Here is a 12855-nt window from a genome sequence, read left to right as displayed (position 1 = left end):
CCTTCAGACCAGCCTTTTATTATCTGAGTTATAGACTTACCTTTCTTCCCTTCTCCCCAACCAAATCCAGAGGGGCTTAGTTTGACTACATTCAATTAATGCAAATTAGTCATTTATGTAAACTACTTACCATTTTACATCCTTATCCAGCACATTGATATGTAAGAATAATTATTAATGGTTTCTTTGATACCTTTCTAAGTGAAAGCCTGGTTTACTATAAACTATTGCTCATTGGTATCACCTGTTCATAAATAAAACTCTTAGAGGAATTTCCGTTTCTTACGTGGGAATAATGAAAATGTAAAGTGGCCTATGATTTCTGATTGCCAGTGATTAAATTAGGACCTGCTCATTTCTGATTTTAGCCTGTAAGTTCTTTGGTAAATATATTCTCTTAATTTGTTTAATAGTTGTTAATGAATAACATTCTTACTGTAATAAAGGTCCGAGTAGTTGGAGTTACCTGTGCAGCCTGCCCATTCCCATGCATGAATGATCTTAAATTTCCTGTGGCTGTCCTGGATGAGTGTAGTCAAATCACAGAACCGGCTTCCCTCCTTCCCATTGCAAGGTAACCTAAAAGTTCTTTTCCAAAGATGCTCAGATGTTACAATTATTTCAAACATTTCCTCGGTTCAAACTCTTCCCAGACTTCTGTGAAAATTCCTAGCAACGCAAGTACTAAACTGATTTTTTGAAAGAATCCAGAGGGAAATTTAAGGGGGGGTTAATGTATCAAAATTTTGTTAGATCACCGTTGAGGCAGTTGGATCACTACTTGGATCACAGTTTAGACATTCTTAAAGCCTTGAAAGTTCAAGTGCTAGGATTCTACTAGAACGTTGCAGGCTTCTCAACCAGACTAAAGGTGCCTCTTTAGTCATAGTTTAAGAACCTAACTCTACTGAAGAATGTTCTTTAGTTCCTTACCTTGATATAATTCCAGTGTTTAGGTTACGAAAATATTTTTTAGATTATGAAAGTAGATAAAGAAAAATAAGCTGAAAATGAAAATTTGTCTACTAAAATTTAGGAAACTATGAAATCTTCTAAGCTGTCTCAGCCAACTGAAACACTGTGCTTTCAAAGCATCTCTTATTGAGGAATCCTAAAGGTAGTGGAAGGAGTACTAGACCAGACTCAGTAGGCTTCAGTCCTAGGCCTTGTTCTGTCCCCCTTGTTGTTTCGTTTTCTTCCTTTTTTATAGTAAATATTTAATCTTCTGATTTCCAGTTTGTAAGTGTTGAAAACGCACAAGAAAGATTTTACTTCACAAGTACTTTTATGTTAATATATTTTGATTCAATATATATGGCAATAAATCTCCACACGTCATAACCAAAAGTATGTTTTCTTCCCCTTAAAAAATGGGGATGTAACATTAACAACCACTGTAAAATAAAGCACACAGTTATTTTGGTGAATTTACAGTTCTTTTTTCCCAGGTGTAAGGATGAGGGAGTAGGGCATCAACTGTCACGATCTGCCCGGGACTTGGGAGGTTCCGGCATCATGGGGTCTTCAGTGTTTAAACTGGGACAGTCCTGGGCAAACCAGAATGAGTTGGTCACCCTACTCAGGAGCCAGGGATGGAGAAAGTAAGGCCCTGCATGAGAGGGTGGAGGGTTAATACTGTGGAGCACCTACTGTCTACTAAACACATTACATACTTTATTAAGTCCTTACAACGGCCATGCATGGTATTATTATATCAAGATTACTGATAAGAATAGTGAAGCTGTAGAGATTAAATAACTTGCTGTGTCCACACAATATAACAGAGCTAAAATTTGGATATAGGTTTTTCTTCAAAACTTGGACTTTTTCCCACTATATTCTATTCCTATTTAGAAAGACGTTTTACCCCTGAGAGCCTAATTTGCTTCATCTCTAAAACAAGAGTTCAAGGCAGATGACTTCTAAGAATGTTTCTAAGTTTATAGGGTCTAAAAATCATTGTTTCTCAAAGTGTGTTCTGTGAAATACTAAGTCCTTGCTGAGGCAGGGGACACTTACTAGGTTTTATGTGGAAAAAAGTAAAGTTATGTAAAGGATTCTTTTTTTTTTTTTTTTTGCGGTACGCGGGCCTCTCACCGCTGTGGCCTCCCCCGCTGTGGAGCACAGGCTCCGGATGCGCAGGCTCAGGGGCCATGGCTCACGGGCCCAGCCGCTCCGCGGCATGTGGGATCCTCCCGGACCGGGGCACGAACCCGTGTCCCCTGCATCGGCAGGCGGACTCTCAAGCACTGCGCCACCAGGGAAGCCCAAGGATTCTTTACTGTACAACTTTTTAAAGCCTTTTAATACACTTATTATCACTGTTAAGCCTTGTTAGTTCTGAGAACATGTCATGGTATTCAAATTCTTTGAAATACATTTTAGAAAATAGTGCAGTAAATGATGTTAATGCATGTTTCTCTCATTGCTTAGATTAATTTTTAGAATTCTGTTTTTAGGTTTGAGTGTGAAAAGCTGATTCTTGTTGGAGATCCCAAACAGCTCCCTCCTACTATTCAGGGTTCTGATGCAGCTCATGAAAATGGATTGGAACAAACGCTTTTTGATCGACTTTGCTTAATGGTACTACTGCTAAATTCATACAGAACTATCATTTATTGATTATACACTGTGTAGGTTGATAGAAAGTGAAAATATTAGAAGAACAAGTCCTTGCCCTAAAATTATTTTAATTGGAATTGTTTAGAAAGTACTCATCTTAAAGATAAGTTGAACCCTAATAATTTAAGAATGAAATGAATCTTTTCCCTGTGTACTTTCATAGTGGGTAGTAAGTATATTGATTTTGCTGTAAAATAAAAAAAAATCTATATGTCTGTGTTATCCATGTCCCCTACTGTAGAGCTGTTCTAGAGCTCTACTTCACATTTTTTTTAATTTAAAAATTATTAATATAGTCTTAAGTTGAGGTGACATTCACGTACGTGAAATTAACCATTTTATAATTGCTGTCATTTGGAGGCTCATTCTTCCATTTTTTTTACTGGGATGGATGCAGATTTGGGGGGCCTGGGTTTATACATTTTGGAAGTTCACTTTCAATGATGCAAAAATTAAAATTCAAAAGTGAATATATATTTAAATGTGGAAAGCAATCATAACAATAAATTTTACAAATCATCCCCCCCAAAAAATTAACCATTTTAAATGAATAATTCAGTGGCATTTTAGTACATCCACAGTGCTGTGCAACCACTACCTCTGTCTAGTTCCAAAACACTTTCATCCCCTCAAAATAAAACTGTACCCATTTAGCAGTTACTCTCTATTCCCTCCCTCCAGCCCCTGGCAAGCACCAGTCTGCTTTCAGTCTGTATGGATTTATCTTTTCTGTATTTCATATCATACGGTCTTACAATTTTCGTATCATACAGCTTGAAATCATACAATATGTGACCTTTTGTGTCTGGCTTCTTTCACTTAGCACGACATTTTTGAGGTTTATCCACACTGGCGGCATGTAACAGTACTTTTACTTTTTTTTTTTTTAAGTACATTTACAATGTAGTGCAACCATTACCCCATCCTTTTCCAGAACTGTTTCATCAACCCAACAGAAACTTTGTACCTATTAAACAATAATTCCTCATTCCCCTCTCCCCTGAGCCCCTGGTGACCGCTATTCTACTTTTGGTCTCTATATTTGCTTCATGTAAGTAGAATCATACAATATTTTCCCTTTTGTGTCTGGCTTTATTTACTGAGCATAATGTTTTCACAGTTTGTCCATGTTTTAGTATACGTCAGAATTTTATTCCTTGTTAAGGCTAAATAATAGTCCATCGTTTTATGTGTACACCACACTTTATTTATCCACTCGTCTGTTGATGGACATTGGGGTTGTTTCCGCCCTTCAGCTATCGTGAATAATGCTGTTAGGAAAATTGGTATCAATTATCTGTTCAAGTCTCTGCTTTCAGTTCTTTTGAGTATACACCCAGAAGTGCAACTGCTGGATCTGATGGTAATTCTATATTTAACTTTTGAGAAACTGCCAAACTCTTTTCCATCGCTGCTGCTCCATTTTACATTCCCAACAGCAATGTACAAGGGTTCTAATTTCTCCACATCTTCACCAACACTTGTTATTTTTCATTTTTTAAAATAACAGCTATCTTAATGGGTATAAAATGGTATCTCATTGTGGTTTCCCTAATGTCTAATCATGTTGAGCATCTTTTCATGCACTTATCTTTGGAAAAATGCCTATTCAAGCCCTTTGCCTATTTTTGAATTGGGTTGTTGTGTTGTTGAGTTGTAGGAGTTCTTTATATACTTTGGATATTAATCCCTTAGCAGATATATGATTTGCAAATATTTTCTTCCATTTGGTGGGTTGTCTTTTCACATATTTATGCCCTAAAAGAGTATTGGGGATTGATTTTTTTCCTCACATATTTCTCCCCCATAGAAGATCCTTTGTCCATGTGATCATTAATCCTGCATTTTATTACGTATTATTAGAGTGCCTTGTAACTATTCAAAATGTTCAAACAATATTACAGAACATTTTGCAAATAAAGAACATACTCAAGGAAAGCCCTGAAGTAGATGGGAGTTGGTTTATGATGTATTAAGAAAATCGGAAACTTCTTTGAAGATTCAGAATGAAAAATGCCTTGTACCTAAGGATAGTTAATGAGTTATCAACAACAGTTTCTAATTTTTTTTAAGATTTATTTTCAATTTAGTGTTAGGCCAATTCCATATAGATTATGAAAGCATGATGTTAGGTACCATACTTTTTAGATAGTCTAAGATTTGTTTATATTTTATAATTTTCTGGTATAAAAAGTTTACTATAAAAATATTTTTAATAAATTCAAAAAAATTCTTTTTATTCATTTTATCATGGTTGTAATTTACTAAGATCACAATATGGCAGTATTTTTAAACTTTAAAATATTATTGTGGATTTTTTTTCCACTAAGAAAAAAAATGCTGTTTTAATTCTTTATTTTTCTGCACTTAAATTTCTTAGGGTCACAAACCAGTTCTATTGAGAACCCAGTACCGTTGTCACCCTACAATCAGTGCTATTGCTAATGATCTGTTTTATGAAGGAAACCTCATGAATGGTGTTTCAGAAACAGAGAGGAGCCCTTTACTGGAATGGCTCCCAACCCTGTGTTTCTATAATGTTAAAGGACTGGAACAGGTAAATGACATTAGTGTTGATAAGAGTCAACACAGTTTAGTTTCCTGTTTTAATTTTATTGTTGTTGTTTGCATGCTTTTCATGGTCTTTCTGTAGTGTTTCTGGGAAATGTCATTTAGGTTCTGTTTCTTATTCCAGACTGAAAGAAATAACAGCTTTCATAATGTGGCAGAAGCTGCTTTCACGCTCAAGCTGATCCAATCACTGATTGCAAGTGGAATAGTGGGCTCTATGATTGGGGTGATAACATTATACAAATCCCAGATGTACAAGGTTTGTATTACCTATTATGATATTTATCATTATTAAATATAATTTCATATTATAATATTTTATATTACATTTGTAGTAGTTTGGTTTGTGTTGGTTTGGTGCTAGAAAAACTTTGGGGACTGTAGTTACTATATTAAAACAGCATTCAGACTTCTGTCTAGTCTGGCTTTTTTTCTGTATAATTAAATGTAAACCTAACAAGGTTTAATTAAATTCAGTTTACAGCTGTTGGGGCAAAAATGCAAATAAACAAATTAGAGGGAAGGAAATATGGTATATGCTTTGTGTTTTGGGACAGATGGGATTGAATCTGTTTTCCAAAATGTTCTTTCATTATTATTACATTTTATCAGTAAATCAGAGATAGATACCGGATATTAATCTACACACAAGCCAGTTACTTCTAACTAGTTTTCATTTATATTTATTTATTTTTAGTATTTTTCATCTGTTTTATTTAGTTTATCAGCTCTAAATTAGCATATCTAAATAAGTTTCCTAGCAAAAGACAAATCATCACTTTGATTTTGTTTCATAACTTACATTATCATTAGTTATTTATCATTTCAGAAATCAGCCAAATCTCTGTGAGTAATAAAAAAGAAAATGAAAATTACCCACTATTAAATGATGACAGCTGCTGTGGGTAGGTTGAGAGGCGTAGGTTCTTCATGACGTCTGCACCACATGAGCCTTGTCTTCTTTCCTCCACAGCTCTGTCATTTACTCAGTGCTGTGGACTTCGACCATCCTGATATGAAAGCTGTGCAGGTGTCCACAGTAGATGCTTTTCAGGGAGCTGAAAAGGAGATCATTATTCTGTCCTGCGTAAGGACCAGACAAGTAGGATTTATTGATTTAGAAAAAAGAATGAATGTTGCATTGACCAGAGGAAGGAGGCATTTGTTGATTGTAGGAAATTTAGCCTGTCTGAGGAAAAATCGACTATGGGGACGTGTGATCCAACACTGTGAAGGTAAAATAAAAATGTATTTAATTCAAGCATTTTGAATTAAAACTGACTTTTGGGTTAGTGCTTGGGGTGGTTCAGGTAGGAACAGCTCTGAATTTGCCACTATGGGAGATGAGTGAAATGGTAATATGGAAACTACTGTAAAGTATAGTTGTCTCATGTTTTGTATCTTTCTAAGGGAGGGAAGATGGATTGCAACACGCAAGCCAGTATGAACCACAGCTGAACCATCTCCTTAAAGATTATTTTGAAAAACAAGCAGAAGAAAAACAAAAGAAAAAGAGAGAAAAAGATAAATCTAAAGATAAATCTTATTTGCAGAAAGACATGATATAGTTTGTATTTATATAATTTCAAATTCATTTTACACTATACATTTGTATATTTTTATTACCCCAAACCCATTATTGAAATAAAAAAGATATTTAAACAAAAGTAAATAAACATATGTAAAATTTTGCTCTTCAGAAAAAGTATAGTTACTTATATTAAGATAGGCAGATGTTGAAAGTAATATATAATCTCACTAATAAAAATAATTTTTTTCTAAAAATTATGGCTTCTGTTTGCTAAAGAAATGAATTTTACAAGGAGCAGGAAAAAGCCTTTATGGGGAATACCAATGTTACTTCAAAAATAAGTGAATATCTCAAAAGCTCATCTGTTAAAACATGTCTACACAGTTATACCAACACACTCCTTTCTGAGCTACAGCTCTAGCTGAATCTTTTAAAAATAATTATAATGCCCTGTCATTTTATAAGTAAAAACATATTCACAATAAAACTTTCAAGCAGTACAAAAGAAAGAAGAGAAATGAACTAAAAGTTCATTCCTGAAGACAGCAGTGCTCAAAACTGGCCATGACCCTGGTATAGTAGGTGCTCAATAAGTATCTGTGGGATGAATGAATGAATGGATGGATGAAAGACTCCCTTTGGCTCATTTCATTCTATAGTCTTTTTCCTGTGCATTTACTTGCATAGTAGTTATTGGTATATATAGTATATAATGGATTTTAAAATATTATAAAAAGAATGCATTCCCCTTATAGAAAATCTGCAAAATACAGAAGAGTATACAATAGAAAATAAAAAGCACCTGGAGATTCACTACCCAGAGATAATAATTGCTAACATATTGCTTCAGTCTTTTTTCTATCCTTATATTCCATATGTAAATAAGTTAAACCGTTTGTTGTATGATTTTTAGCCATTATTAAAGGAACATTTACTTATCCTACATGGAAAAATGGCAAGGGCTTGATTATAATTAATACCAATGAAATATTTGTCTTTACCAATTAAAAACTCATATTTTTTATGAGTGATGCAAGTCAATTTTTTTTTTCTTTTTTTTTTTGCGGTACGCGGGCCTCTCACTGCTGTGGCCTCTCCCGCCGTGGAGCACAGGCTCCGGACGCGCAGGCTCAGCAGCCATGGCCCACGGGCCCAGCCGCTCCGCGGCATGTGGGATCCTCCCGGACCAGGGCATGAACCCGTGTCCCCTGCATCAGCAGGCGGACTCTCAACCACTGTGCCACCAGGGAAGCCCAACATTTATTTTAAAGATGCAGAAAATTGCTTACTTGAATTACTTCACTGTAAAACATGGCCAGTCTACCTCTATGAAACTCTTCTTTTGTTTGGGACAAAAATAAATCTAACGAAGAAAGAAAAGTTGTAATTCTCCAAGCCTTGTCCGCAATGTGTTAATGATTGCAACAGCATTTGCTCTTTTAATGTAAGTGAAAGATGTGACTCTCGAGTTCCAGGCAATACCTGACTGAATAGGAGACACCTCAGAAATTACTCTTTGCTTTATAAAGCAGAAACTAACACACCATTGTAAAGCAATTATACCCCAATAAAGATGTTAAAAAAAAAAAAAAGAAATTACTCATTGCCCCTTGGGGACCCTGGTGGGGCCCAAAAGCCCCTTGAGCCCAGCACATCCTCAGTAGATTCACTAGGACAGAGACCCAGGCCTGAAGATAGCATGTGAGATGCCACCTGTAGGCTAGACTGGGTGGGTGCCCCAGCTGAGCTCCGCATCACCATCTGGGGAAACAGGAGGGGAGAGAAGCCTTTAACAATCTGCCATTACCCCAAAGAGGCCTTGCTTAGTTGGAAGTTACTTTTCTACCCTGGAATTGCGTGTCTTACAACCAGAAGAAAAAGAGTAACCTTAATGGACCAGTTTACTTCCCAACTCTACTGAGAATGCAAACTTGAGTGCCACCTTATGTCAATTACATGGACAAGAAAGGAACCACATTTTCACAAAACACAAGATGGCAGAACAGAAGGACCTTGAGCTCATCTTCTCTTACGAGGAGATTAAAAATGAAAAAGACTGAAAAAAAAAAATTAAAAAGACTGGAACCTACCAAAAAAGATGTTCTACATCCAAAGACATAAAGAAACCCAACAAGATGGTAGGAGGGACACACACGATATAATCAAATCTCATAACCCCCGGGTCAGCAACCCCCAAACTGGGGAACAATTATATGACAAAAGTTCTACCACAGGAGAGTTCTGAGCCCCTCGTCAGGCTCCTCAGCCTGGGGGTCTGGCATCAGGAGGAGGAGCCCCCAGAGCATTTGGCTTTGAAGGCCAGCAGCACCAGAGTGCAGGAGCTCCATAGGACTGGGGGAAACAGACTCCACTCTGGGAGGGTACACACAAGGTCTCATGCGCACCAGGACCCAGGGCAAAAGCAGTGACTTCATAGGAGCCTGGGCCAGACCTACCTGCTGGTCTTAGAGGGTCTCCTGGGAAGGTGGAGGGCAGCTGTGGCTCACTGTGAGGACAAGGACACCAGTGGTGGGCCTACTGGGGAGCATCCATCAGTGTGAACTGTCCTCGAGACTGCCATTTTGGGACCAAGACCTGGCCCACCCCAAAAGCCTGTGGACTCCAGTGCTGGGACGCCTCAGGCCAAACAATAGGGCAGGAACGCAGCCCCACCCATCAGCAGACAGGCTGCCTAACAACGTCCTGGGCCCACAGCCACCTCTTGACACGGCCCTAGACATGGCCCCGCCCACCAGAGGGCCAAGACCCAGCTCCACCCACCAGTGCCCAGGCACTGGCCCCTCCCACCAGGAAGCCTGCACAAGCCTCTAGACCAGCCTCACTCACCAGGGGCAGACACCAGAAGGAAGAAAACTAAGATCCTGGGGCTTCCCTGGTGGCACAGTGGTTGAGAGTCTGCCTGCCGATGCAGGGGACACGGGTTCGTGCCCTGGTCCAGGAAGATCCCACATGCCGCGGAGCAGCTGGGCCTGCACGTCCGGAGCCTGTGCTCCGCAACGGGAGAGGCCACAGCAGTGAGAGGCCCGCGTACTGCAAAAAAAAAAACCAAAAAAAAACCACTAAGATCCTGCAGCCTGTGGAACCAAGTCAGCAGACATAGATCATAACCTACCCTGGGACCAGCTGGTCCCTGGCCCTTGGGTGACAAGAGGCAAGTGTACTGCTGGGACTCATAGGATACCTCCCATAGCGGGCCCCTTATCCAAGGTTGAGAAACATAACTAACCTTCCATATATCTAAAAATACAAATATAAATGTAGACAAAATGAGATAGCAAAGGAATATGTTCCAGACAAAAGAACAAATCAAAACCCCAGAAGAACAACTAAGTGACATAGCGATAGGCTATCTACCTGAGGAAGAGTTCAGAGTAGTGATCATAACCATGATCCAAGAACTCAGGGAAAGAATGGATGCACAGAGTGATAAGCTACAAGAAGTTTTCAACAGAGAGTTAGAAAACGTAAAGAACAACCAGAGTTGAAGAATACAATAACTACAATGAAAAACACACTAGAAGGAATCAATAGCAGAAGAATATGAGGCAATATGAGGCAGAAGAATGGATAAGTGACCTGGAAGACAGAATGGTGGAAATCACTGCCATGGAACAGAATAAAGAAAAAGAAATGACAATTTAAGAGACCTCTGGGACAAGATCAAATGCACCAACATTCACATTATAGGGGTCCCAGAAGGAGAAGAGAGAGAAAGCCTGAGAAAATATTTGAAGAGATAATAGCTGAAAACTTCCCTAAAAACAGAAAGGAAACAGTCACCCAAGTCCAGGAAGTGCAGAGAGTCTCATATAGGATTAACCCAAGGAGGGACATGCTGAGACACACAGTAATCAAACTGATGAAAATTAAAGATAAAGAGAAAATATTAAAAGCAGCCAGGGAAACCAGCAAATAACATGTAATGGAATCCCCATAAGGTTATCAGCTAATTTTTCAGCAGAAACTCTGCAGGCCAGAGGGGATGGCACAATATATTTAAAGTGATGAAAGGGAAAAACCTACAACCAAGAATACTCTACCCAGCAAGGCTCTCAGATTTGATGGAGAAATCAAAAGCTTTACAGATAAGCAGAAGCTAAAAGAATTCAGCCCCACCAAACCAGTTTTATAACAAATGCTAAAAGAACTTCTCTAGGCAGAAAAGACCACAACTAGAAACACGAAAACTACAAATTGGGAAAGGTCACTAGTAAAGGCAAACATATAGTAAAGGTAGGAAATCATTCACATACAAATATAACATCTAAACCAGTAATCATGAGGAGAAGAGTGCAAATGTAGGATATTTGAAATTAAGAGACCAGCAATTTGGGACTTCCCCTGGTGGTCCAGTGGTTAAGACTCCACGCTCCCAATGCAGGAGGGCCCAGGTTCAATCCCTGGTCAGGGAACTAGATCCCACACGCTGCAACTAAGAGCCCGCATGCTGCAACTAAAGATCCCACATGCTGCGACTAAAGATCCTGCATGCCGCAATGAAGATGCTGTGTGCTGCAACTAAGACTTGGCACAGCCAAATAAATAAATAAATGTTAAGAAAAAGAGACCGGCAACTTAAAACAATCATATATATATATACAGACTTCTATATCAAAACCTCATGGTGACCACAAACCAAAAGTCTATAATAGATATACCACCACACACAAAAGAAAAAGGAATCCAAACACAATACTAAAGATAGTCATCAAATCACAGGGTAAGAGAATAAAAGAGGAAAGGAATAAAAAAAGACCTACAAAAACAAATCCAAAACAATTAACAAAATAGCAGTAAGAATATACATATCGATAATTACCTCAAATGTAAATGGATTAAATGCTCCAACCAAAAGACACAGACTGGCTGAATGGATACAAAAACAAGACCTGTATATATGCTGTCTACAAGAGAGGCACTTCAGATCTAGAGACACACATACAGACTGAAAGTGAGGGGATAAAAAAAGGTATTCCATGCAAATAGAAATCAAAAGACACCTGGAGTAGCAATACTCATATCAGACAAAATAGACTTTAAAATAAAGACTGTTACAAGAGACAAAGAAGGACACTACATAATGATCAAGGGATCAATCCAAGAAGATATAATAATTGCAAATAACATGCACTCAACATAGGAGCACCTCAATATATAAGGCAAATGTTAACAGACATAAAAGGAGAAATTGACACTTATACAATAATAGTGGGGAACTTTAACAACCCATTTTCATCAATGGACAGATCATCGAGACAGAAAGTCAATAAGAAAACACAGGCCTTAAATGACACATTAGACCAGATGGACTTAATTGATATTTATAGAGCATTCCATCCAAAAGCAGCAGAATATACATTCTTTTAAAGTGCAGATGGAACATTCTCCAGGATAGATCACATGCTGGGCCACAAAGCAAGCCTCAGTAAATTTAAGAAAACTGAAATATCAAGCATCTTTGCCGACCACAACACTATGAGAAATCAACTACAAGAAAAAAACTGCAAAAAACAAACACATGGAGGCTAAACAATATGCTACTACACAACCCATGGATCATTGAAGAAATCAAAGAACTCAAAAAATATCTAGAGGTAAATGAAAATGAAAACACAGTGATCCAAAACCTATGGGATGCAGCAATTCTAAAAGCAGTTCTAAGAGGGATGTACATAGCAATACAAGCTTACCTCAGGAAACAAGAAAAATCTCAAACAACCTAACCTTACACCTAAAGCAACTAGAGAAAGAAGAACAAACAAAACCCAAAGTTAGTTAAAGGAAAGAAATCATAAAGATTAGAGCAGAAATAAATGAAATAGAGATGAAGAGCACCATAGAAAAGATCAATGAAACGAAAACTGGTTCTTTGAAAAGATAAACAAAATTGATAAACCTTAAGCCAAACTCATCAAGAAAAAAAGGGAGAGGGCCCGAATCAGAAATGAAAAAGGAGAAGTCACAACTGGCCCTATAGAAATACCAAGGATCTTAAGAGTCTACTACGAAAAACTATATTCCAATAAAATGGACAGATTCTTCACATACTTGTCTGCTGATGCAGTCACAAGACAGCCCTTGATTTGACTGCTTAGATCAAGATGAGAAAT

The 12855-nt window shown here is 37.9% G+C and overlaps 1 protein-coding gene across 1 annotated transcript in view; it reads left to right on the top strand.

The window, feature by feature from the left end:
- Positions 1–6837, top strand: part of ZGRF1 (zinc finger GRF-type containing 1) — a 70407-nt gene extending 63570 nt beyond the window's left edge. Inside the window, exons 23-28 of the mRNA XM_060147408.1 lie at positions 447–574; positions 2460–2583; positions 5003–5179; positions 5318–5452; positions 6167–6428; positions 6604–6837. Of these exons, the coding sequence (XP_060003391.1) occupies positions 447–574; positions 2460–2583; positions 5003–5179; positions 5318–5452; positions 6167–6428; positions 6604–6761 (984 nt within the window). The 3' untranslated portion in view covers positions 6762–6837. The remainder of the gene's footprint in view (positions 1–446; positions 575–2459; positions 2584–5002; positions 5180–5317; positions 5453–6166; positions 6429–6603) is intronic.
- The last annotated feature ends 6018 nt before the right edge of the window (positions 6838–12855 follow it).

This window comes from Lagenorhynchus albirostris, chromosome 4 (genome assembly GCF_949774975.1).
Source record: "Lagenorhynchus albirostris chromosome 4, mLagAlb1.1, whole genome shotgun sequence".
Lineage (NCBI taxonomy): Eukaryota > Metazoa > Chordata > Mammalia > Artiodactyla > Delphinidae > Lagenorhynchus > Lagenorhynchus albirostris.
The sequence above is the reverse complement of the archived record's forward strand: the minus strand, read 5'-3'. Positions and strand labels throughout refer to the sequence as shown.